Consider the following 14,621-nt stretch of genomic DNA (forward strand, 5'->3'; position numbering starts at 1 on the left):
GTGGAGAGAGAGAGTAATCGTGATTTGCAAATTAGGGTGTTTGAACATGCACCTATATGATTGAAAAAGTAAATACAGTTAAATAACCCGATAACAGTAGATGATAAACATCCATGGTCCTCCATTCTCAAACATATAATTGAAACAGGTCATAAGATTAATCCTAACATGGCTTTTGTGGTGGTGTACAAAAGTGTTAAAGGGCGTATACAAGAGTTTATTGAAGCCTCGGCCATACAAAAGTTCAAACTCCCTTTGTTAACTCAAAAACAGTTTGTTCTCACCGTAAACCTACCCTGGTAATATTAATTTATTATCCAGCGTAGTAAATTTCAAATTGTCTTGAACATTATTTTTCTTACTTTCTTTGTTTCCTCTTACTTTCCATTTGTCCGATAATCTTTGTTTTCTTATTACACTATCCAATAGAAATGTACTTTTTCGTTAGCATTGTTTCGATCAATTTTTCATATCGGTTAGTTAGGCAGTGAGTTTTCATCGAATAACGTGTCTGGGACATATGCCACTTATATCAAACCATAACCTACCTTGACGTACGATGTAGAAGTGGATTGGAAGTTAGCTAGGGGTCAAACCAATAGGTGACATCATTTCAAAAGGTGAATACTATCTGGTTAGAGTTTGCGTTATAATCGTAGTCATTATTTTCAGTGTTCAATCCTTCTTTTATTGCGATTCACTTGCAATTAATCTTGTTAATTTCACCTGGCTTTTCTAATATGGCAGCGTTGACCGATTCACGTATGTGTTAAGTCCTACGTTAACTGACTGAATGGTTTGTATTGTAGGTATATAAAGCCTAAAATTAGTTTACACTAAACACTTGTTTATTTTTATGCAAATCTAATTTTTTGTTTGACGTGAAATGAGTTCAAGTGTGATATGTACCTTTTGCATGTATATTTGTATAATATCGTTACTAAAGATTTAGTGAACAAATGGAGCCTTTAACTATGACTGGAAATATATTAATTATTTTGTTATAAAACTAAGCGTACGTTTGATCAAATAGAATTTATCAAGGTATGTGTTGATGAAGAATAGTTGAATAGTGTGTTTTAATGTTGAAAAGTAATTGGAGATAAATTCAAACATATTAATTGGCTTATTAGTAAAAGGTTCACCATTGTTGGACTCTTGTTACTGATCGTAAATATAGGGGTGACTGTAGAAGAAAATGTTTTTATTTGCTAATAACAGTTGCCATAGTGTAGCTATATATGTCCTTTAACAAATATCCATTTATTTATTTAAACACATAAACATTGGTACAGAGAGGCTCCAAATATATATGCGCAGCACAAACCATCCGATTCTTCTAAGGGCTGGAAGACTGCCCGGACCCCAACGTCGCACCAGGTCGACTCCGTAGGGGGCTACTCCCTGAGCCTTTTACCTAGAGGTCTAATCTACAAGGCAGTGGATCGACGTCAGGAGATGCAGTCTCATGGTAGCCGGTGATCAACATTTGTTTCCTTATGATCCTAGAGCCCATGTGCACTATTGGTTTGGAATCAGGGTTTTCCAACTACCCTAGGTGAACTCTCAATATCAACCAACCAGGTTAAAGCACCGGATATTTCGCTTTTCTTCCTCTCAATTTCGTAAACAACAACCCCGTCTCGAGTAAGCAGTGAGTAGGACTTTCCTGGCAGTGGTTGTATACACGTGGTCATGTATTATTATTATTATTTGAACACATGAATATTGGTACAAGAGAGCCCCAATATATATGCGCCACACAAAGCAATGAGAATTCGAAAAGAAATAGAAAAAAAACTAAGGAGCGCAAAAAAAAGAGAACAATAACGAGGAGATTGGTGTAAAGTAGTATGGTAGAAATGAGGGAACGGAAAGGTAAATTCAGAAGAAATCTTTCAGGTAAGGGAGACATAACCACTTTTTATGAAGAAAGTAAAAGAAGGTTACAGCAGGATCGCCACTGGCTTCTATTCTGAGCCATATCTGATAACGTCTCTAGCCACTGTGTAGCACTATCTCTCAGACCCCAACCAGGGAGTCGTGAAGGACCAACACAAGCCAGTCCTTTGCAGCTTTCTTTCATGCCACGACACCATGTCATGCACTGACCACCTCTCCGCTTTTCCCAACCAGTCCCAGAGTCGGCAAATAATGAACGACGAGGAATTCTCTGGGACGACATTCGGATAACATGTCCAAGCCACCGAAGTCGGTGTTTCAAGATGGTGGCACCAATTGAATTATCATCTCTGTGCCCGAACACACGATGCTAAACCTCTGCATTACTGACATGGTGTTGCCACTGAATGTCAGCAATCCTTCGGAGACAGCGATGATCGAACACAGACAGTCGTCTAACGTCCTCAACTCGGAGAGGCCAGGTTTCACAAGCATAGAGCAAGACTGCTCTCACCGACGCGTTGTAGATCCGACCTTTTACAGCCAGACTAACATCACGAAGGCGCCAAAGGTGGCCCAGATTGGCATAAGCCGCTCTGGCTTTCACTATTCGTGCATTGATCTCATCACTCACACCCCCACCAGCACATATGCAGCTACCTAGATACACGAACTTTTCGACTACTTCCATCTGCTCACCATCCAGGGTGAGTACAGGATTGGAATCCTGCCAGTCTTGTAGAAGTACTTTGCACTTCGAAGGTGCAAACACATACCATACCTACGGACACTGATTGCCAACTGATTAAGTGCGGATTGCATGCCTTGGGCACTATCGCACAGTAAGACAATATCATCCGCATACTCAAGGTCGAGAAGTCTTTCTCCAGGCGACGGATCCACACCACCATTACTTACATCCATCAGAGCTGTTTCCAGAATGTCACTGATGGCAAAATCAAAGAGGAATGGTGAGATTGGGCAAATCTGTCTAACCCCACTGCTCGAATAGAACAGTGGAGAAAGGTGGTTGTATGCCCTCACTCTACCTGTGTTTGTATATAGGGCTTTTAGGATGTTAATAAACTTCTTAGGCACACCCTTCTTCAATAGACAATCCCAGAGAACAGTCCTGTCCAACGAATCGAAGGCAGCCCTGATGTCAAGAAACACTACGATTGTTGGCCTTTGATAAGTATGACGGTGTTCTAACATTTGGCGGAGGGTGAAGATATGATCAATACATCCTCGACCAGAACGAAACCCAGCCTGCTCCTCACGAGTCAATCTTTCTGGGGTTTTGAGCAATCTACGAAGTTTGACGGAAGCCGGTAGTTTGGACGCAATCGGAAGTAGACTTATCCCCCGATAGTTGTTACAGAGACGATGTGAACCCTTTTAAAAGATAGGGACAACTATCGACTGATTCCATGATGCTGGTACACTCTTTAGCTCCCAGGTTTTTGTAAACGTCGTCAGTTTCTTAGCCAGAAAGTCACCACCATCTTTAAAAAGGGTTGGAAGTTCCTTGCGGATTTCCGCCTCATTTGGTGGATCAGTCGTCACCGGCCATGGAAGGCAGGACAGTTCGACCGATGTTACCAGAGCAGCAGGCCAGTTGAACTGCCCTTCGAAAAATTCTGCCCATCGTCCAAGACGTCGATGGATGTTAATGATTGGCATCCCATCATCCTCGCAGATTGTTTCACTCACACCAGACTTCTTGCTGCCAGTGGCTCGGATGAGTTGGAAGAGCTTCCGGTAGTTACCGGATGCAGCTGCTGCTTCCAGCTCATTAGCACGCTTCGACCACCGGGCTTCTCGGTCCTTACGCAAGCTGTGCCCAATTTCACTACGTAACAACCTTCGTTTGCGGTCAAACTCACGGTCACCCGGAGTAGACCGACGGGCTTCAATGAGTTGTAAGGAACCAGAAGAAACCCAGTGCTTATAAGCGGGACGTTTCGCAAGCCCACAACTGACTGTACCCGCCATTTTCATCGCGTCATACAATTGCAACCAATGCTCATTTATACTTTTCGGTGGGATGGTAGCTAGCCTAGAAACTAGCTCGGTTCGATACTTACTAGCAACAGAAGTTGCAACCAGCTTGCTAACATCAATCCGTTGTTGGCGGTCACTTCGTTGGCCACTGAGAAGTAAGGTAAGATTGGCGCAGACCAGGGCATGGTCAAAGTCCAGATAGGTACTCCAAAAGGAGCGGCAGTCTTGTACACAACCACGCCAGCAGTAGCTGATCGCGATGTGACCAATCTGAGTCCAGGCTTGAGATGCAGAGGGAGGACGCCAGGTGGCACATCGGCGATGACTGTGCCGGAAGTTAGTGCTAGCCAGAAACAGGTTGTGGTCTGTGCATAGTTGCAGTAGACGGTCCCCGTTATCTGACCTGCGACCAACGAGTCCCCATCGGCCACCTAAACGACTCTCTTCTGTGCCTAGACGCCCGACCTGAGCATTCGAGTCTCCGGCTAGTACTACAATATCTGTCGAACGCACTTTCTGGAGAAGAACAGATAACTGGTGGTAGAATTCATTCTTGATTGCATCCGGGCTGCAATCTGTCGGGGCATAGGCGGAGATGACGAAAAGACATCGTTTCTCACGCCGGTTTCTTCTCGCTTTGATGGAACTTTCTAATCTAACAGCACATAACCGACTGTTAATGGGGATCCAATCGACTAAAGCTGCCTCAGCTCTAGCGCTTAGTGCAACACCAACGCCAGCAACACCAGACGAAGATGCCACAGGGTCCCCGGATAAGCGCACGTAAAACAAGCTTTTCGAAGCGACAGATGGAGAGCGAATTTGTAGTACTTCACCAGAGTCTTGAATACGGATCTCGGATAGACAGCAGACATCGATATGAAGACTTTCCAAAGACACCGGGCATTATCACAGCCCTCTCATATATCAAATGAGATTTGTGTGGTGCATATGTATTTGGTGCCTTCTTGTACCAGTATCTATGTGTTAAAATAAATAAAATAAAAAGTCGAATCAATCGACATCTAAATAATGTACATTCTTTTCTCTGCATAGTGCCAGTAACAACGATATCTCTGATTGAGCCTTTTGTAACTTGTACAACGAAATGATTTACACTTTTCAGAAACGCACTTGAATAGGTTATGCGATTAATAGCCATAATGATGTATTAAAACAAAGAAAATTAGATAAATTGTTGAAATATGTAGATGACAGGGACAGGTAGCTCAGATGTTCAAGCAGGCCAATAAGTTTGTTTTTAATTTAATTTTAAATAAACAACTTAATATGAAGAAACGGTTATACTAAACTCAGAATTTGACTGATAATACTATTGTTTAAAACCTTAATTTTCTCGTTCAGGTTACATAAGTTCGATGAGTGACAATAAGTAATTAAACTTATTTTTAATACTTACTGTTGAACAATTAGAAATCATGTTAAAATTCGATTGAAACGACGAATAAATTTCGACCTGATTTTTATTAAATATACTGAGTAATAATAATAATAGTATTGATTATATACGTGATAAACGTGCTTTCTTTGTAATTCCACCGCCACGATTTGACTATAAGCATTTTCGCCCTTACTTTACAATGTTTCCTTGTTATAAACATTGTATGTATGCCACTCGAGCGCCTGCATTCTTCATACATGAAAAAAACTTTATGGCTATATAGAAAATTACCATTTTATTTGAAAAATTTCAGTTTTCTGTTTATTTGTCTTGGTACAAATAAAACGCTTATTTTTGCACTTGATGTATTGAAATATAAACCGTCCCAATTACAAACCATTTATGCTTAATTGGCCTTGATATTTTACGATACATTTTGTTATAATCTCGGAAATTGTCCGTTTGTTGTTAAAATGTATATTTGTGAATTTCTGCTGTTCTTGGTAGATAGACAACCTTATGTTGTGTAACGCGTTTTGTGTATGAAGTTTAAACTATTATGCTACTGTTGTTGTTAGTACAATTAAACGGTTAGTTCAACGTGTATCAGTAACAATGAGCATATACTATACAGTATACTCATTAAAGTTTATTGAGAATCAAGGATTTATACATTAAAATTCCCATATTTATGAAATCATAAACTAAAGGCTTGATAGCTAACTATTAACAAGTGTTAATTAGTCACCATCTTTTTTGTGAATAAAGGCATGTGTACATCACCTTGTTCTGTCACACTGCTTTTTCTTCGAAACTTGTTTGTCTCAATCTGAATCGATGAGATCTATCGGTCAGAAAAATATTGATTTATTTTCGCTCCGTATCCCACAGAAGCCGTGAAATGCACGAAATTTGTCTGATTGATCAGCGCTTTTGCTACATTTTTAAACTCAACATTATTTATGTTCATTTGTCGTTTGATTGGTCCGTCTTATGAATCATCACTTTGTTTGTTTTTTTAAAGATTATTGAACGTCACTTAAACCTGTTACCCCTCGCGTAGATAAACAGGCCTCGCACCAGGATATATTGAAAGTCACGCCTACTGTTAGTTGAACTAAACTTGAAGAAGGTCCTGAGCCGTATATCCTGTTTTCCTCCAAGTTTTTGGTCGGATAAAGGCTTATGGTATAGTAGTGGAATTTTAGATGTTTAATCGCATGTAATTCATAGGCTTCGAAAATCTATATCTCAGCTCAATAAGATTCTTGCTGGTGAAATAACCAAGACTACTTCAATAAGCTGTATCACTCACGATACTAATTATATCAGTTGATCTATAGATCAGTATACAGAAAAAGTTCTCAATTGATCACTCTATAACTGACACTTTGATGTCTTACAGTATTTTATATAACCCTCAATATTAAGGAATCTTAAAATTATCCATATACTTACACTAGTATTTGCTTGAAAGATAATCATGATGTTACTGTTCATCAATTTCCAATGAATTTTCTTCGCATAATGGTATTTAAAAAAGTGTAGGTGTGTTGCAATATAATTTTTAATGTGACAATATTGAAGTACTGTATCCAATATTTTATTTACTCAAACACATGAACATTGGTACAAAAGAGCATCAAAATAGATATACGAAACACAAAGTTTGTGTGAGGACTTGGTTATTGCCTTGGTGCCAAGACCAAATCAGGTGGTTTCTTTAGGGGGCCACTCCTTGAGCCTTTGACCTCGATGTATGAACCAAAAGGCAGTTGAGCGATGTTAGGAGATGTAGACCCATGATGGTCGGTCTCCAAGAATGAATCCATACCTCGTTTGTTCTCTTAAAATCCTGGAGCCCGTGTGCACTATTGGTTTGGAACCAGAGTTTTCCAACTCTCCGTATCCATCAACCTGATTAAATCGCTGGACATTCGCTTTTCTTCCTTTCAATTTCGTAAACAACACCCCCGCCTCGAGTAAGCAGTGAGCAAGACTTCCCTGGCGGTCGCTGTACACACGTGACCATAGGAGAACATTTTGAGAGGGAGAGCGGACTCTCCCATCCTCCGTCGTACCAGGGCGTTTGGGGGGCATAAATGAGTAAGGAGGGAGTCGCTACTGATAATCTTGATGCCGTGCATATTGTGGATGGTTTTGATTGAAGTGGTTTGCGGCCCTCTCTGGATTGATGTAGACAGGTTCACTCCCACCAGCCAGCTCCATTCACTTCTCCCAATACCCTGGTACAGCCGAGGGTGGTGAGAGTTAGCTCTTCCTCTCGAAATGCTCTCACATGACCACGTGTATACAACCACTGCCAGGAAAGTCCTTCTCACTGCTTACTCGAGACGGGGTTGTTGTTTACGAAATTGAGAGGAAGAAAAGCGAAATATCCGGTGCTTTAACCTGGTTGGTTGATATTGAGAGTTCACCTAGGGTAGTTGGAAAACCCTGATTCCAAACCAATAGTGCACATGGGCTCCAGGATCCTGAAGAGACAAATGACGTATGAACCAATCGTCGATCACCGGCTACCATGAAACTGCTTCTCCTGACATTGATCCACTGCCTTGTGGACTAGACCTTTAGATCAAAGGCCTTTGGGTGTGGTCCCTTAAGAAAACCACTTGCGTCGGTCTGGACACCCGAGCAGTATCACATCCCTCACACAAATTAAATGATATTTTTGTGTGGTGCATATGTATTTGGTGCCCCTTTGTACCAATATTTGTGTTCAAATAAATAAAATAAATACCACTGATGGCCGAACGCGCCATTCACTGCGACATTGTATTCAAATAAACATATTATATAAATGTGTTAATAATAAACTAATCTGTTTCATATTTACTTTTTTTCGAATAAATTGATTACTAGGCGATGGTTTTGAATCGTGTTACTTAGCATTTGAGGCTGATGAGCAATTTTATATTTTGGCAACTGATCCAACGGAAGATACTACTGATTGGCTTCATGTATGTCGTAAACAGCGGATACATGAAATTGGTTATGTTCCTACAGCATATGTTCAAAAAAATCTTTATTTTCAACCAGTTTTATTGCCGAAATCAGAATATGTACAACTGCAAGATTCGGATTCATCATCGACTACCACTAGAACAGGTACTTCTACTACACCGACGTTGAAAAAATCTGTGAATACAACACAAACATCTGCGAGAAGTCCAGTGAATAGTGTCCACAGTAATAAAAGTAATTATTCTGGTATGTTGATGATGAACAGAAATTTCAGAGGTACTTCTCCTTATGTTCGTTTAAGTGGAGTTTCACGAGATACTGACTTATGATGAAATAAAGAAACTTGATGAATTCGTTTTTCCCTTGTTTATGCCTTATTATTATTACCATGTTAATTTTTTTATACATAGCGAACGTATGCTCATGGGTATACTTTTTTTAAACAATCAACCATATCATTTTCACTATTCACTTCTATAAACAATTTCCAATTAGTATTATTTTGTTTCTTATCTGTATCTTTAAAATATGATGATCGGCAGTATTACACCATCCTCCAGTCTCCCTATTTGTACATATGGATATATACAATCACCTTTTGTTATATGATACACTGATGCCTTAATTTTTCGAGAGAAATCATTATCATTTCTTTATCCTTATGGGTTTTTTTTCACACTATTTATGCAGTAAATTAGGTTTCTCTCTTAGCAGATTTCTTATACACCATTTACACTTGCAAGCTGTATCACATACACACACAAACACATAAGACAAACATTTATTTGATAGTTTCCATTGTACTACCTACTTTTTTCATTCGAAATTATTTTAGATGATATAAGAAGGAATTTCATTTTATCCAATTTTAAAACTTCCACTAGTGAATATACTACGACACACTGATAAACTGTCTTTATTATTTTTGTCAGTTGACTTCTATGATTATACAGTAATTGAGATAATCTGTTTTCATTGTTAGTTTAATCCAGTGTTTTTTTCTAATCAAATTTGTAGGCGACATTTCACCTCTTCTATATAACATTTTGCCTTATTATGTATAGTATACATGTCGTACTATGTCAAACACTGTCTTGTTTAGTCTGGAAATAATAACGATTTGGTGTCTATTACTGATTTCTTATGTATGTAGAGTAGGATAGTATTGATTATTCAAATATCTCTGCTCTTCTAACCTATTCTTATCGTTTGACAGTCCAAAGTATGCTTGCCTAGATAGATTTAGTCTGTTCCGTTTGTGGAATTACACCAATCGTGTTATGATGTGTTTCAAGGCAATCACCATGTATGATTACTTGTCGAGTTGCTCATGACATTTCACTCTCTAAGGTTCTGGATTATTAGATGAATATAATACTTCCCTGAGTCATTTTAATTATTGACTTGATACAACCAAACTGGCAAGACAATTTTCTGCCAAAACATGTTTGAGGTCAGGAAGGACTCGTGAGATACCTTTGCAATGATCAACAGTAATGTAAAAAGAGTTTGATATATGCCATATATGCATGAAACAAACGTTCATTCTTACAGAATGAACAGCAAGCAACATCACATTTTTCGACCTTATTATCCATTTATGAAGTCCTAACCATAATGTATTTTGTAGTTTAACCGTAGATAATGAACTGTGATGACCATCAATTGCACCTTCCAATAATTATGTTTGAACTAGTTCATTGATACTAAATAACTACTTTTTGGTGGAGATTTGTTGTCTGAAATGGATGGTTTAGTCGTGGCGCTTTCATCGTAGTTCTGAACGACATCAACAAAAACTTCAGATAGAAAAGAAATGTTTGAAGTTCTCCACACATGGCTCACAGCTTGTCATGTGTAGATCTCAACCTTGATTGGCTATTGTTGATTTTGAACCTGTCATCGTTTACTTCCTTATTTTGATTGTATCTCCAGTTGATTTGATTCTTAGTCCTACATTTGTCCATGATTTTTCTGATTGGTTGGTGAATTGGGTCGATTTCACTGTGTTTATTGACTGCTGGTTGACCTAAGTTTCAAAAATTCCGTTGTTTTTAGGATTGCCTTTATCCAAGATCTCAACATTTTTTTCAGTCGAATGTGTCCACATTTGCTCATATGAGTCATGGCGTTTGACTGCTAATCGTTGTTCTTGCAGATGAAGGTAAAGGGGACGTCCACTTGGTTCGATGTAGTGTTTTTCGCATTTGCAACAATTTATTTTGTAGATGATGTTCAATTTTTCTTTTGTCATTTCGTCCTCTGGTTTGCATAGGATTGATTGAGGTTATTTTTAGAGGGGTTTTGTGGAGATTTTAGAAATTTCACTGGTTAAAATCATGAGTCAATTGAAGCTAGACCACCGTGGAAAACCTGGGAGCACGGGGCGGCCGTTCCGTTCTATTATGGGACCCCTCAGCAGTGCGCACCCACGACCTCGCCCCCTGCGGGATTCGAACCCAGGACCTACTGGTTCCGCGCGCGATCAGTTAACCACTAGACCACTAAGCCGGTATACAACGGTGTTAATGTCTAACTCCAACCAATCCACGAAGTTGCGCCACCGTACACCATTGTCTTCAGTGAGTTGATATCTCACAACAGACCTGGTTGAACTCCACGGGTTACGGCTTCTCTCTAGAACTCCAGGAGTATTATTTTGTTGGTTTGTGTACTACACCTATTCCCAAAGGCTCCAACAATCCGGTTGTAATTTCTGATATATCTTTTATATACAGTAAAACTTGTTTGTTGGTTTCTGTGTCCAGTCATCTTACAGTAACACATGAATGAATGCCAGTTGGGTCAACAAACAGAAAAACTCATTGACTTGTGCTCAATAATCAATCCCCACCACTAACAATTATACAGAGAAATTATGATTTCAAGGAGCATCTCATTACTGTCTACAGGTATGATGCAATGTTTTCAGTGGACACTCGATCTAATCAATCTTACTGTTGTTTCAATTCAAATGGATGAATTAAATTGGAGTTTAATTCCCAGTCTCTTAGACCTCGTTATATGATTTTGTAGAAAGCATCAACATTTTAACAACTTAAAATAATGGTAGAAATAATTATATTCATTAAATCCTGACATATACAATTATTGATGGGAGCGACCGTATATAGCAATTTCAGATCATCAGTGGACAGCTGGAGAAACTGTATTACAAAGGTCCAACACATAATTTTAACTTTTGAATAGACCCGCCCGGACATCGAAGCAAGACACTTAGACATTCCTACAGATGTCACTCCACCAACGATCGAAGAAATCAGCATGGACATCAGATAAATCAAGAGTTGGAAAGCAACAGGACCTGACAATATACCAGCCGAAGCACTAAAGTCACACAAAGAAGTAACAGTAAACATGCTACACGTTCTATTCAGGAAGATTTGGGAGGAAGAACAAGTCAGTCAGTCACAACAAAACAAGAAGAAGAACAAGTGTCACAGACAAACTGGAAATAAATATATCTCACCAAGTTTATTTATTATAACACATAAATGTTGGTACAAGAGGGCACCAGATATATATGCGCCAAACAAAATAATGAGAATTCGAAGAGAAAAAAGAACAATAACGGACAGATCAGTATAAGGTAGTGTAATAGTAATAAAAGTAATAATGGGGGAAACGGAAAGGCACAATCAGAAGAAATCTTCCAGTTAAGGAAGAAACAACCATTTTTTTTATGAAGAAAGTAAGAGGTCACAGCAGGATCGCCACTGGCTTCTATTCTGAGCCATATCTGATAACGTCTCTAGCCACTGTTGCACCATCTCTCGGACCCCAGCCAGGGAATCGTGAAAAACCGATAGGAGCCAGCCCGTTGCAGCTTTCTTTCACACCCCGACACAATGTCATACACTGACCACCTCTCCGCTTTTCCCAACCAGTCCCAGTGTTGGAAAATAATGAACGACGAGGAATTCTCTGGGACGACATTCGGGTAACATGTCCAAGCCACCGAAGTCGGTGTTTCAAGATGGTGGCACCAATTGAATTATCATCTCTGTGCCCGAACACACGATGCTAAACCTCTGCATTACTGACATGGTGTTGCCACTGAATGTCAGCAATCCTTCGGAGACAGCGATGATCGAACACAGACAGTCGTCTAACGTCCTCAACTCGGAGAGGCCAGGTTTCACAAGCATAGAGCAAGACTGCTCTCACCGACGCGTTGTAGATCCGACCTTTTACAGCCAGACTAACATCACGAAGGCGCCAAAGGTGGCCCAGATTGGCATAAGCCGCTCTGGCTTTCACTATTCGTGCATTGATCTCATCACTCACACCCCCACCAGCACTTATGCAGCTACCCAGATACACGAACTTTTCGACTACTTCCATCTGCTCACCATCCAGGGTGAGTACAGGATTGGAATCCTGCCAGTCTTGTAGAAGTACTTTGCACTTCGAAGGTGCAAGCACATACCATACCTACGGACACTGATTGCCAACTGATTAAGTGCGGATTGCATGCCTTGGGCACTATCGCACAGTAAGACAATATCATCCGCATACTCAAGGTCGAGAAGTCTTTCTCCAGGCGACGGATCCACACCACCATTACTTACATCCATCAGAGCTGTTTCCAGAATGTCACTGATGGCAAAATCAAAGAGGAATGGTGAGATTGGGCAAATCTGTCTGACCCCACTGGTTGTATGCCCTCACTCTGCTTGAGGTGTTTGTATATAGGGCCTTTAGGATTGTTTCACTCACACCAGACTTCTTGCTGCCAGTGGCTCGGATGAGTTGGAAGAGCTTCCGGTAGTTACCAGATGCAGCTGCTGCTTCCAGCTCATTAGCACTCATCGACCATCAAACTTCTCGGTTCTTACGCAAGCTGTGCCCAATTTCACCACGTAACATCCTTCGTTTGTGGTCAAAGTCACGGCCGCCCGGAGTAGACCGACGGGCTTCAATGAGTTGTAAGGAACCAGAAGAAACCCAGTGCTTATAAGCGGGACGTTTCGCAAGCCCACAACTGACTGTACCCGCCATTTTCATCGCGTCATACAATTGCAACCAATGCTCATTTATACTTTTCGGTGGAATGGTAGCTAGCCTAGAAACTAGCTCGGTTCGATACTTACTAGCAACAGGAGTTGCAACCAGCTTGCTAACATCAATCCGTTGTTGGCGGTCACTTCGTTGGCCACTGAGAAGTAAGGTAAGATTGGCGCAGACCAGGGCATGGTCAAAGTCCAGATAGGTACTCCAAAAGGAGCGGCAGTCTTGTACACAACCACGCCAGCAGTAGCTGATCGCGATGTGACCAATCTGAGTCCAGGCTTGAGATGCAGAGGGAGGACGCCAGGTGGCACATCGGCGATGACTGTGCCGGAAGTTAGTGCTAGCCAGAAACAGGTTGTGGTCTGTGCATAGTTGCAGTAGACGGTCCCCGTTATCTGACCTGCGACCAACGAGTCCCCATCGGCCACCTAAACGACTCTCTTCTGTGCCTAGACGCCCGACCTGAGCATTCGAGTCTCCGGCTAGCACTACAATATCTGTCGAACGCACTTTCTGGAGAAGAACAGATAACTGGTGGTAGAATTCATTCTTGATTGCATCCGGGCTGCAATCTGTCGGGGCATAGGCGGAGATGACGAAAAGACATCGTTTCTCACGCCGATTTCTTCTCGCTTTGATGGAACTTTCTAATCTAACAGCACATAACCGACTGTTAATGTGGATCCAACCGACTAGTGCTGCCTCAGCTCTAGCGCTTAGTGCAACACCAACGCCAGCGAGACCAGACGAAGATGCCACAGGGTCCCCGGATAAGCGCACGTAAAACAAGCTTTTCGAAGCGACAGATGGAGAGCGAATTTGTAGTACTTCACCAGAGTCTTGAATACGGATCTCGGATAGACAGCAGACATCGATATTAAGAATTTCCAAAGACATATACAGCCCTATTCGTTGTCCGACCTGCATAATTGTGCGAACGTTGAAGGCAGCCAGTTTGAATGGTGCACGTGGTTTCAGAAAAACTGCTTCAGTATTCGTATTTGGTGGTAGCAAACAATTTTCAACCGGACAGTGACTCGAGAGCGTTTAAATAGAACCGAGTTTCCACCATAGGCGAGTTGCTGTATAAGTCGAAAAATAAGGATACACAGATTGGGGATAAAAGAGTGGATAAATGACGTAAATAATAATAATAGTGAATCGCTTGATTGTTAATCGAAGCAAGACAAGTATTTTCCATAAATATCGATATTTCCTCATATTTGTGCGTGGGCTGTGAGACTCCCTGGGTGCCGAAACCGAAGCAGGCGGTTTTCTTAGGGGACCACACCCG

The 14,621-nt window shown here is 40.8% G+C and overlaps 1 protein-coding gene across 2 annotated transcripts in view; it reads left to right on the top strand.

The window, feature by feature from the left end:
- The window catches only part of TRIP10_1 (Cdc42-interacting protein 4), a gene marked incomplete at its 5' end in the record, with an annotated part of 48,270 nt that extends 35,912 nt beyond the window's left edge, over positions 1-12,358 (top strand). For both annotated transcript variants that reach the window (XM_012938846.3, XM_051214486.1), the window contains one exon: positions 8,192-12,358. In XM_012938846.3, the coding sequence (XP_012794300.2) occupies positions 8,192-8,622 (431 nt within the window). In that variant the 3' untranslated portion in view covers positions 8,623-12,358. The remainder of the gene's footprint in view (positions 1-8,191) is intronic.
- Positions 12,359-14,621: the final 2,263 nt, after the last annotated feature.

This window comes from Schistosoma haematobium, chromosome 2 (assembly GCF_000699445.3).
Source record: "Schistosoma haematobium chromosome 2, whole genome shotgun sequence".
Classification (NCBI taxonomy): Eukaryota; Metazoa; Platyhelminthes; class Trematoda; order Strigeidida; family Schistosomatidae; genus Schistosoma; species Schistosoma haematobium.